This window comes from Malaclemys terrapin, chromosome 14 (assembly GCF_027887155.1).
Source record: "Malaclemys terrapin pileata isolate rMalTer1 chromosome 14, rMalTer1.hap1, whole genome shotgun sequence".
In the NCBI taxonomy this organism is placed as follows: domain Eukaryota; kingdom Metazoa; phylum Chordata; order Testudines; family Emydidae; genus Malaclemys; species Malaclemys terrapin.
The window spans coordinates 30,590,657-30,606,886 of NC_071518.1; the positions used below are offsets into that span (position 1 = coordinate 30,590,657).

Sequence of the window (16,230 nt, forward strand, 5' to 3'; positions counted from 1 at the left end):
GGTTCAGAATGAACCAGAAAAATCTTAAAAGTCATTGGAACTATTCATCTGTCATAATTACTCAGGAGAGGAAAGATTTGAAGGCTCAGGACCTAAGCCACAATCCTGCAAGGGGAACTGTGTATATAGATGCCTGTGCTTGTGCAGAGCCCTGTTGAACTCAGTTGGACTCAGTGGTTCAACCATGAAGACCTCTTTGCATGGGCAGGACCCACCTTGGTAAGATCTCTGTGAATCTTCATAATTAATGGAGATATCCCATCTCCTAGAACTGGAAGGGACCTTGAAAGGTCATTGAGTCCAGCCCCCTGCCTTCACTAGCAGGACCAAGTACTGATTTTGTCCCAGATCCCCAAGTGGCCCCCTCAAGGATTGAACTCATGACCCTGGGTTTAGCAGGCCAATGCTCAAACCAGTGAGCTATCCCTCCCTCATGCTGTCTAAAGAGAACATTATTATTCAGAACAGTGTACACGTTAGAAATGTTAAATCCTTTTTATCAAGGTTGACGCATGCACATGTCTTATTGGGGGATTATTCAGTATAACAACCCATTTCTTTGCAAATCTCTAATGATTCTACTGACATACTAATATTGCATATGAATGCTAGTTTGCCCATATTTTCATCTGGGCATCTACCCAGCCTCCACTTGTGCATGTGAAAAATTTCCTAAGGATGTACATTTACTTCTGCTTTAAAAATTCTAACACCTTTGCACACACAGTGTTAAAATTTGCATCCTGAAAACTCAATAGAATAATTGGACTTTGCGTGTGAAAATTCAATTACTTTAAAAATTCTAAAACCTGTTGAAGTGAAAGTGCATATACAGCTGTGGAGACCTGCGGACTATGGCCAAATGTACATGTCTATGCAGTTTGGCATGTGCACAAGTGAATGCCATAAGCTGAAAATCAGCCCTAAAGAGACATCATCAGCTGGCTTTATTCAGCTACACCTCTACCCCGATATAACGTGACCCGATATAACACAAATTTGGATATTACACGGTAAAGCAGCGCTCCAGGGGGGTGGGGCTGCACGCTCCAGCGGATCAAAGCAAGTTCAATATAACGCGGTTTCACCTATAACGTGGTAAGATTTTTTGGCTCCCGAGGACAGCGTTATATCAGGGTAGAGGTGGAGTATAGCACTTAAGCATGTTGCTCAGGCCCTCAGAGTCTGATGTTCAGAGGTGCTGAGCACCTGCAGCTCCTATTGAATTAAAAAACAGGCCCTTGCAGTTTGGTGTCCTTTTGCTTGGAAACAGTCTTATTGACCTTTTACCTGTGCCACATATTAGACAATATCTCGAGCCCAGTGCCTCACTGACAGAGCACACTGTGGTGCCCAATATTTTCCATTTCTATGTGTGATAAAAGGGGTGGCTTTAGTGTTTCTAGAGAGAGCATAGAGATAATAACTAATAATAGGGCTTTCAATCTGAGCATCTTAAAGCAATTTTCAACATTAAGGATCCAGGTATAACTCTGTAGTTCTCTGGAGTGTTTAAGTGAATACCTACTGCTCTGGCAATGATGGATGGGGGGTATTAGCTCCTGTATAAAGCATAATGCCTCCAGGGATCCTGGAGTAAGCACCTATAAAAGATGCAGTATGTGTCCCCCTCAATTATCCCCTTTTGGCACTTACTGGTACGTGGTAGGGACAAGGCCATCACCATGCCCCCCATTTTGCCTAACCAACCCCTATCTGGTCCCCACCACTGTTTGCACTCCTGAGCAAAGCCAACTAAAAAGCCAACTACCTCCTGTGGGCTGGGAGGCAGGGAATAGACTCACTGTGCCCTCTCCCCATTCTAGTTACCCTGTGCAGGGTGAACCACTCTAAGAGCCTACACTTCTGTGGGGTAGATAAACATGTTACTAGAAGCCAGGAGTCATATCTCCCAATTCCTTACTCTGATCATGAGACAACACTCCACAGTTGCATTAATCACACACTTCCCTAGCACCCACATTTTTCTGCATGTGATCCTAGTCCGCATACTTGAACAGAAAAGTATTTGCCTGAAATAAGAGTATGTAAGAATATTGATACTTATTCCTTATTAGCTGCAAAACTTAGGGGAAAGAAAGAATACTGTTTTTAAAATCAATGGCTATCACATTACTGTAAAATCTATTGATTAAAAACACAAAGTATAATGTTAGTCATTTAGTCTGTGGAATGATGCAATACTGAAATAAATTTATCCTTTGACTTTTGCATTAACCTTTTATTGACTGCTTGCATACCCATAATTAACACACACTTTAGCTAAAGTGGTTAATTTTAGCATCATGATCAGTGTCCTCTAATGTAGCTGACACCCTGATCATCAAAATGTAAGTGCAACCCTAGAAATGATAACCAGGGAAATATCTGTTTTAGTGAATTTATACTTGCCCATAGTGAGATTAGCCACCATCTCGGTGAAACAAACAACTCTTATAAAAATGGTATATTATTGTTTAATTGAATTGTTATGAAAGGAAAATTAGTTAGTAATATTAATAAGCAAAAGAGATTTCCTATTGTATGCCCATAGCCAGGATCAAAACCAGTTGAATATGGTAGGAGAGAGATAATGAGAATGTAGATCAGTGCACAGTGAATTGTAATCAATTGCTACTTCCAAATGGACATTGTAATTGAAACTCGGATGGTTTTGGTTGTATTGGTGAGGGTCTGGGGAAGGTGAGGCTTTGGAAATGTGGACACCTTCCACACGTTTATAGGTACTAGTCATTTATATTTTAAATTGTCCCTCTTCCTGTTTGGTGGATTTATATTACCAATGGGCTGGAGGGCCACTTTGGCGCTCAGCTGATGTGTTGGAAATATGCTGCAGCTGTTGGTCAGTCAGCCTTGTGTGAGCAGGATATGAAAGAATCCAAGATTCAGTAGCTCTGCCTGGTCTAGGTAAAAGAGGGCTGTTCCTGCACCGGCATGTACCTATATAGTCCGTTCCCCCCTCCCCCCGCATCTCTTCCAGGCACCTGGGGGGAGGGGCAGGATGGATCCGCGTCCCCAGGCTGACCTGGTCTGCCGCTGCAGTCAAAAGCACCTCCTTGGCTCTCTAGCCCTTGAAGGGGCACACACCTTTTTGAACGAGCCAGATAACAGCCCCCCCGCCGCTTAATGTGCAGCGAGGTCATTCAGCAGGGATCGCCTAGTTCAGCGTCTCACTCATCCTGTCTATGAACCCATGACATTCCCAGCCTGCTACATGCCATACATATTGTTCCAACTTACTCTCTTTTGAGGGGTTGACCTTTTTTGGTTACTCAAATTTCAACCACCAAATATAATCCTCAGCCTAAGCTTTTTACTCCCCACCAAGTTAGGGTGTTCCTAGGGTTTCCCCAACAGCACCTCCTCTGTTGTAGATCCTAACTCCTTCTGCCTCTGGGAGGAGACATCTTTATATACTAGGAGGAGTTAATGTGGCTTAGCAATAATTCCACTGTATATTTTTATGTGAGGTTCAATGCCTGTGGATACAGTGCTTCAGTTGAAGCTACCTGTGCCCCTATGCAGGTTGCTCAGGTCTGTCACTCTGTTACCGTATCAAAGACCAGACCTGGGACGATACCCTTTACAATTGTGCGGAAATGTATTAAAGTTAGGGCTAAAAATATTACTACCAAAAGGCTACTGACTCCTTTTCACATCAAAAAGGGGGTACACAATCAGATGGCCTATTTCAGTGTTGTGGATGCTACTTCATTTGATAACAGCGTTATTTATGGTACGGTGAGTGCTGCCAGCATCGTCTTTAACAGTGATTTTGAAGGACCTAATCCTGCCACCCTTTTACTTGTGTAATTCCCATATAAGTCAGTGGGGCCTGTACCAGGGCCGAAAACCCCGGCTGAAAATAGGTGATTTACATAATGTATATGTTTACCATTCGCAACTTCTCTCACTAGAAAAGTGACATTAAACTAGGTAGACTGAACAAGTAGAAGAAGTGATCAGAGTGCACTCATCCCCGACCTGCAGAGGAGCTCCAGACTGGGTAGTGGAAGGCATGGAAATGATGGGATGCTGGCACTGGCCATTTCTCTCCCCTTCTCAGTCGCACTTCTGGCCTCAGACTTGTGAATCAGGAAGACTCTTGTGGATGGTCACTGACATCAATCCCTCATGTAGAATACAATGTGGCTCAAGGTTCCCAAGTGCACGACTGTCATGTCATGAGGCATGTGCTCAGCAAACCATACCAGGTGGTGAGGTGACCTTTCAGACTGTCTCTGCTAGAAGAGCAATGGAGCAGTTTGCGCTGCCACTCCTGGGCTGCCCAAATGACTGCAACTTTGGTAACTATTGCTATATTTAAAGTGACCCTGATGCCCAAAATTCAAATGTGAGGGAAAAGTTGGTAGGAAATGCATTACATAGGGAGGCTCTGAAGGTTAGGAATATACACTACGGCTGCACAGCATTGAAAGGTGATGCGTGTTCCCTCCCAAAGAATTTAAAGTGATTGTTATTAATAAATTGACTTTTGCTAAAGCACATAATATGCCTGGCAATCTTTACTAGCAGAGCCTCTTGATGTGTCAGCTGTAGTAATCTCTACACGGTTTAATTTATCCACTTTTAGATTGAAATGCTTACACTGGAATATCTTATACTACCCAGCAAATTGAGCATGTTATTTTGTGCCGAGACCGAAAATAAAGCAAGATTTTAAAAGCCTTACAGAGTTATGCTGTAATTAGTTTCAGCTTCTCTTGCATATTAATTTTCTCCTGTTCCTTTATATAATTTGGAAAATGTCTTCAGAACATGATGGCACAATCAGTTAAGTACCTCTCAGAACTCATACACTAAACTGCATTTGCTCTAACAACAGTTATAAAGCAGCCTGCAAAACAAATCCTCTGTTATTCTGTACAGTGCAGCTTATCAATGCAAACAGTTTAATATTTATGCTAAGAGGATTGTCACAAGTAGCTTCTGTTCCTTTAATTCTTGTTTTAAATAAATAATGAGAACATTTAAACACATTACTCTTCTCAGGGCCCTGAGGTCGGCTAATCTTATTATTTATGAAGTGATGTGCTACATAATAGTACTTAGTGCATGTTAACAGATGCTATTATCAGGGGCTGATGTGGAGAGCTGAAGATATATTGGAATGTTATGTGTTAATACTGTCCTTGTAGTATAATGTACGATGGATTGAGTGCACAGGATGCCGCAATTAACCGCACACCAACATGGGTGTAAAGTTGAAGTATGTTTTCTCATGGGTATTACACTGCTATTAATAATTCCCAAGAGAAGAAGACATCTTTCATTTGGGAACATTCTCTTCCAGAAGGCCTCGAAAGGGGGCCAGAAAGTTGTGTGTTGTTCTTGTTCATTTTACAGAGCTGAAAGACACCCGAGTGGTATAAAGCCACTTAAAAAATAAATTTCATTTTATATTTTTTAAAAAATTAAAGACTTCTATTTACATTTTGCATACAAAATATGATTTTGCATAGTTCTTACTGGGGATAAAGCAGTTAATTTCTATCTATGTGATCTGATGTTTCTTGTAAAGAAATGAATTCCTCTCCTGAACATATGAAATAATTGTAATAGTACTTGGCACTTTTCATCATCATAGTGCTTTACAGACATTAGCTAATTAATCAGCAAATGGTAAATAAAAAAAAAGTCACTGAATTGTTACAAATTTTCTAATGCAGTGCAAATAAGTGGCAGCCTGTATTACAAACTAATCTTAAGAGATGTGACTGTTGCTACTCATAAAACTTTCCTGTGCTGGGCAGCAATTTAGCTGCATATTATAATTAGACTTCACTAGTATTGATGAATAATCCATTTAATAAAAAACACTGTAATTTAAAAGTTTTCTCTGGGGACTAACATACACTAACATCTTAATTTAATTTTATTGAAGTTTTGCCTACCTATTCATCAGTGGAAATTGTTATTAGCTTCCATTTGCATATATCTTTATACAATTTTCCCTTTTTACATTGCCTTTTTCAGAGCAAAGGAGGCTTATACACTGGTAAATCTCTAGAATCTACAAAGCCAATCCTGCTTCTGTAATATTGTTTAATCTATCCCCCGACCTTAATGCAGTAAATTCAGTTTAATCTTTCTCAATAGTCAAGTAATACACTGAAAACCCACAAACATTTAAATCTGATAATAGTTTAATCACGTACTTTAAATAACAGCTGAGATAATGAAAAAATAATTCACCATAAAAAGGTACGCAAACTGAATTTTTTTTCTGATTGGCTTTCTAAGAAATCCCTCTAGATAACACAAAGCTTACAACAGAAAACACGTCTGCTTCTCTATAAGTGAACAACCCATTTTGTCCACAGATTTGTTATCTCTCTCACTCTTTGTTTGTTTATCTTAATGGACAAATATACCTTCCTGTGAGTTTGGTTTCTTGACATTCCTTCTCTTAAAAGTAATTGTTTGTTCATCTTTTTTTTTTTTTTTTCAGATGCCAATGCCAGCTTGCAATGAGTTTGCCAGAAGAGCAAAAGCCAAAGTGCCATCCCCTCTGGAAGGATGACGATCCCAGTATGCCTCTGCCATATGATCTTGAAGAAGTAATTGCTAACCTGCAAACTCTGCTTGAGAAAATGGAGCACTAGAAGATGTGCTCCCAGTTTAAAATGACCAGAGCTCCACTTTTCATCCTTTTAAAAGAAATGTAGTCAAAATGGAATAAATCTCTTAAATCATATGAGTTATTTTATGTCTTCTCTGAATGCAGATATATGCTTTTTACCCTTTTTATTCCCTTTGTAACTGGATTATGGTTCTTAGCTACTGTTTTAGTGATTGCCACAAAAAAAGAGGACTAAGCATCAAAATATGAGATCTTAAAAGTAAGGTTGTTTGTGATCTGTTTTGAAATAATATTCCAGAAAAGCCAGCAATTCCATCCTGGACTATACAAGACTATCCTGAATAAAAGAGTGCTCATTTTCTTTAATTTAAATTGTATTCTAAATTAAACTGGTTTACTTCCTGAAGTCATATAACCAAAACGTGTAATATTCATTGTTTGACATTGCTACTAAGAAGGGGATTATTCTATTTAAAATCATACTGAGGCCAACTCTACACTAGGTGCGCTTTGCCAGGATAGCTATACCAGTATATTTACTGGGAAAGCGCTCCGACTGTAGATACAGCTCATAGCAGTTGTGTCCTTGCCAGTAGAGCTTATTCCAAGTCAAAATAATTATACCAACAGAAGTGCTGTTTTGCAGTATAACTGCATCTACATGAGGAACTTTTGCCAGCACAGGTATGTCAGTCAGGGATCACATCTCTTCACAGTCCTGGCCAATATAGCTATGCTGGCAAAAGTTTGTAGTGTAGACCTGCCCTGAGTACATGGTATATTCACTACATTTCTGGGACTGTTGCTCTGGCCATCAGCCACCCTTAAAAAACGGTAAGACCCCCTTAAAGAAGTAGCTATTGTACTTAAATTAGATTTGATTGGATTAGGATCTTGGTCTGGGTACACACCATTTAACTGATATCCCCTGTGTCAGTTTTCTTAGGACTTGAAAAGAATGCTATTTCATGAGCACAGCTTTTTTTCTGCTCTAGTTAAGGCTTGGCTGTACCATAGGGCAAACTGCATACGTTTGGATTAGTGCCACACTAAATGCGGTTTGCTTTGGGAATCACTGAAAGATGAACTAGTTGAAGTTGTGGGGATTCTGCTTCAGAAAAGGTGGTTTCTCATGCAGACAGATATTGCTTTGGAAAGGAGTTAACAAAATACATTTAACAAGTTTTATTTTTGGGGGGGAGGAGTTGTTTGTTTTTGCTGTTGCTACTTTGATTAATTTTTGTTTAATTAAGCACTGGTAGAAACCATGGAAATTGCAGTGGTGAAATGAATTTGACCGCCATAATTAGAGGAGACACTTCAATGTTGTAGACTGCTGCTCAAGTGAAAGCATAACTATTAAAAAATATATTGGCAAACAATAATTTACTGCAGTATTCAAAGGCTATTAATGGCTTTTCTTTTTTAGAAGACTGGTGGCAGCTTATAATAGAATTTTTAAAAATACATAAGTCTAAGGCCTTGCTTAGGCTGGGGATTGAAGCCAAATTACTAGCCGCACCAGTCTGAGCCTCTAGTGCAGGCAGATACAACTGCTCTGTGCCACAGTTTGCAATGGTGCAGGTATAAATCCATGAAAATCTAGGAGTCTACACTAGTGCAGATACACTGGTGCCTGTAATTGGGGGGACATTCCCAGTATAGACAAGGCCTAAGGTTTGCTAGCAAGATATCGAGACTCCGACACCTAATGGTGGCTCAGATAGGATTAAATGCTCTGTTTCTGCTTCCAATTTCACTTATACCATTGTAAATTCGAGTAATTCCATTGAACTCATTGGAGTTACGCCACTGTAAAATCCAAATACAGCCCTCCATTTTCTCAGTGCTCATGATGGGCAACCATGAATTAGCAAAGCTGATTGGAACTGTCCAGAGCACATGGTAGCACTCAGAACAACACAGTCAGGGCCGGCTCTAGGTTTTTTGCCCCCCCCCCCCCCCCAAGCACATGCTTGGTTTGCTGGTGCCTAGAGCCGGTCTTGAACACAGTTACAAATAATAATAAATAATCAGACAAGAAAAAGGAGCACTTGGTATACTTGTTGCCTTGGTCAAGATACTACTAGAAACAGACAATAATAAGAAAATGGTTTAGAAAATTGCTTTATTTCATTTGAATAATTATGACTGAGGTCCTCTTGAAATGAACTTCTAGCACATCCATTAACATTGCAGCATAAGATAACTCATTACCATTTTGGATGCACTACGAAACATTCTTAACAGAGGCCTCTAATATATGTTCTATGTATAGCAATTGTTTATTGACTCTAGATACTCTAGATACATGAGGACCGAGGTCACTCTGTTTCAGGGGAAAAGCATAAATTAGCTTCTAATGTTGGATTCAGTGATTCTTTTCAAATGGTGAAGTTCATGACTTTGCTTACATTTACTTTTCATCAGCCCTGAAAGAATTGAGGTAAAATAGTTCCCTTGCATGTGTGTGTCAGGCTAAATGGATTACAGAAGATACAGATCTGTTTGCCTGTCTGCACTTGCCTTTAGATAATATTCATCAATTTTACAAAAGCTACTGACTAAACATGGAACCAATACAAATGAAATGCTCAAGGCAGGGGCTTTTTATTTTAAAAAAATTGATACATAACTATTAAAAATAGTTTTATAGTTAGTTTTATACTGATAGACGGAAAATTTTGGCAGAAGATAGAGAGCCAATACATATATATTAGGCATAGTACACACCACTATAACAGGCATTGTGCGCATGACATAAAAGTGTTGGGAAGTTATATTAACTGACTGTATTATTCTCTGTCCACAATTTTGTTCCCTCATGTCAACTGTCCCAAAACACTCTGCAAAGCTGAAGTCAGCTTTGGCATCAGGCTGTCAAAGGCAAGATACATTTATTCTATGTCTTAGTATAGGTACCTTCATGGGCAAGTAGTTTAGAATGTAACATCGAAAACAGAGATAAGGGAAGGTACAGAACAACAAGGTAAGGAACTGGTGAGTTGGCGCTCATGTGAGGTATAAAGTGCTTTCTACCTTGAAAGCAACCATTCGATGAATACAGGTGGTTTTGGGGACGTATTTTGGGGAGCACATCTTCAGTGTCAAGTGATTTGAATATGCTGTGGAACCTGCTTCCCAGAAGGATTGGCAATGTATTAACTCTTTTTTTCCTGCACCATAATGTTTTGTCTATAGTCAATAACTTGGCTGAGGTCTCTTGAACATTTTTCGTAAGGAACCACAAGTGTAGTCAAAATCCATTGGCTATGCATTTTAATCAATATTGCATCACTAGTTAGGGGATGAAAGGTGACGGCCAATTTTAAGGTGGTCAATAGAAAACTATAGGTGTTATGCCATGTAGATCAGAAATTATTTCATAATGCTTTATTCACATTACGGCATATGAAACTATTTCATCCTGCAGGTTCTTCCCCTCGTTAAAAGTTTAAGTAAATGCAAAACATTAACACCAACATAGTAGATTTTAAAGTCAGAATTCTTATGCGCTGAGCTTTACAAGAGAGTGAGAATGTCTAAAATGTAAATAAGAATGCTATGAATAATTACCAACTGGAAAATCTCAAGGATGTGTAGCCTGCCACATTATAAATATCCAGATCAGTTCTCTTTATTATCATATTGAAATAGTGGATATTTTAATTGGTAATGAACTGGATTTACTTAGCAAGATGTCCTTTCAAATCATGCAAGATCTCTGCAATGCTGTAGGACAGATTTGGGGATTCAAGAGCCATAATAAAAACAAAAAAGGCAAGAAAAGAATAAAAAATCCATCACAAACAATGCAAATGGACGAGGCTATGAGACTAACAATGGGCATAATTTTCCTCTCAGATATACTGGTGTAATGCCATTGACCTGGCGCAATGCAATGGAAACTGTGCCACTGAAACTGAGATAAACATTTAATTTACATACCCATTCTTCTCAGAATAAGCCAGTACATTTCAGGCCATTCATTAAATAAGAGAAAATAATGCATACATTTGCAGAGGCTTCATTTGTTAAGGCTACAGAAATACCTGATTAGCTTGTTACATCAAAGTGCCAGCAGTTTGGTATGGAGAAGAGCAGTACACATGTGACCTGAAGTCCTACCAAATATAAATTGCATTGTCTAAGATTTATCTCACATTGGCATGGAGACACCACTCATCATTCATATCACGTAAAAGACAAAATTTTGTCCTGACTTACGGCTTGTGAGACCCCATTGATTTCATTACGATTGTACATGGCACAAGTCAGAATTTTGCCCTCAAATTAGCTCTTTTTCTCATATCGTCAAATACTTGCCTCCATGCCAACAATCTTGGTCTGATTAGTCCTCTTGATTACAGAATGAAAGAATAAAGTCAGGTGTATAGTATTCCAATTATCCTTTATTTCACTGGTTCTGTGAACAGGTCAGACAGAGTTATTCCAATGAAAATGTGAACAATTTACTTTTGTTTATCATTAACATTCAGGTTTCTTAAAATCACACCAGAGTTTGGTAGGCAGTGCTTTTCATACATCCCTTGATCAATGGAACAATCTGTCAGAAGCCATTAAAGCCTCCATTAGCTCGAATGGATTCAAAGCTAAACTATCTGATCATTTAAAGGGCTGCAATGATTGTTTTTAATATACTATACATTGATTTCTCTCTGCGAGTAGTAACATAACTTTGAAACTAAATGTGTATGAGTAAGGCTCCATTTGCTATCTCCAATGTGCCCTAAGAAACTTGGTTTCACTTTGAGAATAAATGTCTATGTAAATTTTTTTAATGAGATGCAGACCCTTGTACATTTCCAAAGGTTTTTCCTCAAATTTATCCCATTTCATTGTACCCATTAAGCATATATGGAATGGGAAGAAATAGTTTTGTCAAGGACCTCTGCTCAAGAGTTTCAGTGAAAATGTGAATGACTAATAATATTAGCACATTAAGCGTTTTTTTCATCTTCAGAACTCAGAATGCTTTACATGGAGAAACTCAGGCACACAAGTTAAAAGTGCCGTTTTGATTTCAAAGGTAACTCTGAGAAATGGCATGTCTATAGTTCCATGGCTGTTGTCTCAACTATTTCCATGTTAAATGAGTTTAAAAGATGTTTTATTGGACTGCCCTCCCTCCAAAAATCACACTGGGATCTGAAAGTGAAGCTGGGTGCTTTCCTTCTGATGCATCCTCACCTGTGATAGAGATTCTGCAGGTCACTTTAACCCTGGGTTTGTCTTCAGATAAAGCCCTCTGTGACATGCATGCAGTCCCAATGCCTTCAATGGGTTGTGCCTGTACAACTCATTGGAATCAGTGTGCTGTTCCACAGATAATATACAGGGAGGAATTTAGTCCAGCTCTCTCTCTCTCTTTCTTAGCTGTGTTGACACTTCTCCGTTTTATGGTACAACCGTACAATATGGATACAATTGCCAGTAACTTGTCAGAAAAGATCCACATATGGTCAGGATGGGGGGTGTTTGTCAAGATATACATGTATTGGCCTGAACTGTGTTGGAATGCTTGCTATGAACCTGTTAGCCCTTTTGGTCTGGCTCCTATTTTATAGTCTGTACTGCAGCACTGTATTGAAGGCACTACTTTTTTACTTCTTCTTAATAACTTATTACCTAAACATTTATCAAAGCATTCTACACAGCTTTCATTGCTAGTACGCCTCTACCCCGATATAATGCTGTCCCGGGAGCCAAAAAATCTTACCGTGTTATAGATGAAACCGTGTTATATTGAACTTGCTTTGAAATGCTGGAGTGTGCAGCCCCGCCCCCCCCGGAGTGCTGCTTTACCGTGTTATATCCGAATTCATGTTATATCGGGTCACGTTATATCGAGGTAGAGGTGTATCACTTTCCTCCCCTCCTGTACCCCTTCCTGCACACTTGTTTCTAAGTCTAGTAACATTACTCCATAAATCAAGATTACAAAACATGAAAAATCTAAAATTTTGTATCAAAAAGCATTGTCTTAATGAAAAGATCATAAAGTGGTTGTCCCAAAAAAACCCCTCCTTTCCAATATTTACTACATTATGGTATATTAGATACTACAGTGTTTTCGTGTACTTAGGACAGGAATTCATTGTAGTTATCTAAAACATCACTAAGGTAAAATGACCCATTTTAATGGCAAACCCTGTATTTGCTATGTAGCCCCCCCCCCCCAAACAGGCATAAGAGAAAAACCTTTATATGTTAAATCTTGAGTTGTGGAACAACTCCGTTCTGGAACGATCTCTATTTTTTGTTTTGGTCCGGTATTTAGATATTGTTTGGGGTGTTTTAGCCTGGTCTAATGACATTTGTTTTCTAGCCAGTTCAATTAGACTTCTACTTTTTAGATTTTAGTGTTCCTTTTAAGGACTGTTTATAAAGCACCATGAGATGTATTGTGGTATATCAATGTACATACTGTGTCTTTGTTCATATTAATGACATCTAAGAAACACTCTGTGCCTATTGTTTGTACTCTAGAAAATACTAACTATCATCGTTGGGACGTGGACATGGTAAGTTTGATCGTGCTGACAAATGGTGGTAGGAAGGAGTTAAAGCAGGTAACACTAAAGATATTTTAAAGATTTGCTTTGCTGCAGTAGCTGCAGCAAATTGGGCTGAATTTTCATTACATTGCAGGTAACACAGCAAGGTAAATTCTTAAGTCACTCTAGTGATATAGCAATCTTACCATTAATGGTTCTCACTAGTTTTCCCTGGGTAACTGTAGACTTCCTTCAGTGAAAGGTTATGGTCTTACCTCTGATTTCTAGGTTTGAAAGAGATAATTATCTTTCCTGGACACACAATCTCAGAGTTCCTCCCTAGATTGTAAGCTTTTATAACAGGTACACTGTTTCTGTAATGTGGTACTATTTTTAGAACTTCCAAAATGGTTGCTCCATTTACAGTTTTTCTGGACCCTCCATATATTGGGTCAAGAACTGTCCACCGATTTTACAGAGACTGGCTTAGAGATCATCTTGAAAGAGCGAAGTCTTTCAAGGGTTGTATGTGCACTGGTGTTTTTCTTGCTGTTTGAAATCCTGAATGGCTGTTTGGATCATCTTTGCCTCTTTTTTCATAAGCACATGGAGATTGCTGACTTTCTGCCCAAAAGAGTTAGTATAGAATATAAATACATAAATCGAAATCTAGGAAACAAAAGAATTAGGCAGCTGTTCGGGGAAACTCCAAACAACTCTGACTTCTTGGCATGTAACATTTTCTTCCAGTTCTAGGTTTTAGAAGAGGATTAACCAACTTCCTCATTTAAAAAAAAAAAAAAGTTAGTGCACAAGCAACTTGATGAAGGCCCATTAAGAAATAAGAATTGCCCTGAAATGTATTTCTTTCCTCTAACTGTAACACACTTTATACTACTATCCCCTCAGGAATATGAAGACAAATTTGCTTGGTATCTAGATACCCTCAGTCTGTTCCAACTTTTCTATCTCAAAACCAAGAACCCCCTAATCTTTCCTGCTCTGTAGTCTGACCTAGCAATGGTGAAACACATCACATTCCTGACCTCTTCATAAAGGAGCTAGTGTGAACTGCGAGCAAGGGGAAAGGACTGGGATGCAAGGAGCTTGTTCCTCACCATCCCCAGCTCAAGTGCCAAGGACAGTAACAGTCCATGCACTCAGGAGAAGCAGGGACTGCTCCATCTGTGTGCCTCAGGGCAGTGCCTTGCCCTGAATGGGGCAGGGAAAAGTTTAGGGCCCTTCTGCCTCAGTCTACCGAGGAGGCCTAGTATAGTGGATAGAACAAACTCTGCATCTCCCCCCTTTACAGTGTTCTGATCTGCCCAGGAAAGGACTGTGCCTTCTTTGAGGCATGCTCTCTGAGCTACCTCCTGGCATGTAGTAGCTTCACACAGCCCCCATGCAGACCAGTCCTGAATGGCACAATTTGGCCCTAAGTATTTACGGTCAAGAAGTCACTTCTCTAGGTCTTAGATGTGCAATGTTAATTCCAGAATCTCGTGACACCTGGTATAGGAGTTCCCTGGCTTCTGTTCATTCAGTGAAATGGGAAAGCCAGAGAAGACACGTCACTCATTCTTTAGTGAGATTGCAGACTCCTGCTATGAATGCCACTGTGCACTGTGTGTGTTATTAGTGACTGGTTAAGTATCTCATGTGGCATTCAGATTTTAATTTATCTCTACCCTCAGGACAGAAAGTTTGCCCTGCGATAACCAAAATCATCCAAGAAGGGGAGACTAATGCTCCTCCTTTTATAATAAGGACCTTAGCACCCATCACTTTTGCTCAACTGAGCAATTGTTACCCTGGAGCAGCAGGCCCACAAGGGATACAAGCTCCACTACAGCTAATAGAAGTTCTCCTTTACCTAATGTGGTGAGGCTTGTGTTCCTGCAGCAGAAGGTCTAAAGCTATATTCCTGATGCTGCGTGTGTGCGTTATGTCTGTCCACCACCATGTCTGCATTTTGCTGTCACAGGTTCATGACAGCGCATTTTTATTAAATATTTTAATTAGATTGCTGCTTTTCTTTAAAGATCATTTGGATTAAAGAAACAGCAGCACAAAGCCAAAGAAATACATGGGCTTGTCATACAGATGCAAAGAACCAGGAAAAGTATATGAAAATTTGGACCTACTATAGCAGTCTGGACAGTTGCCTTTTCAGTGAGTGGTGAATTTGATTTTAGAGTTTGTATCCAATAGAAAATATATCCTGTTAGAGGTAATGTCTATGCATTGCTTCATTCTGAGCGCTCTCACATCCTCTGTATAATGTGTTTATATTTCTATATAGTGCTATGGTTAATCACTGTGGTTCAGTAGGCATTGAATTCAATTCACTGTATAATACATACTCCTGAGATTTTGGATCTAATGGCATCTCATAAATTAGGGCTCTGTTATTAGCCTATTCCTAGCTGCATCTTAATTATTAGGCTGAAAATAGAGAGCACATTTTATAAGCCTTCATATTTTCTGTTTACAAGGATTTTAGTAACGTCTAATAAATTTAATGATCTCTAATAAGAAGGGGAAACGAAATCCTACTTAGCAAATTCAGAGCTTTTAAATGCATCTTGTAGCTTTATGAGCATTTCAAACCCTAGCAAGGTAAAAGCTGTTTAAGGAGCTGTTGCTGGGTTCAACTAGCTGCAAAAACTGTTAAGTTATTTTTGTTTCGCTTTTATTGCTTAACCTCCAGGGCTTAACTCTGGGCTACCAGATAAAGCAGTCATTCAAGAACTTGGAACCTTACATGCTTTGACTTGCTAAACATAGAACAGGAACTGGTATTAAACATACATTTTAAAAACATAATTTTAAATCTGGAAATTGATTGTGGCTTGACCTACTTATTTTCAAGAGCTCATTCTTTCTTGGTTTCTTTGCTTTGTTGATATTATTAAATCTATTGTTCTTTCAGCAGAGCTCCCAGCTGGTAGGAGAAAAAAATCAATATTGTGAAAGTTCGTGGTGCAACAGCACTATTGTTAGAATGAAGACCACAATTAACTAACTAACTAAAGTTATATGCAGTGTAATTGTAACCATGTCGGTCCCAGGATACCAGCGAGACAA

At 39.1% G+C, this 16,230-nt stretch overlaps 1 protein-coding gene across 2 annotated transcripts in view; it reads left to right on the forward strand.

The window, feature by feature from the left end:
* Positions 1-6,739, forward strand: part of FTO (FTO alpha-ketoglutarate dependent dioxygenase) — a 335,307-nt gene extending 328,568 nt beyond the window's left edge. For both annotated transcript variants that reach the window (XM_054048746.1, XM_054048745.1), the window contains one exon: positions 6,494-6,739. In XM_054048746.1, coding sequence (XP_053904721.1) covers positions 6,494-6,647 — 154 coding nt within the window. In that variant the 3' untranslated portion in view covers positions 6,648-6,739. The remainder of the gene's footprint in view (positions 1-6,493) is intronic.
* Positions 6,740-16,230: the final 9,491 nt, after the last annotated feature.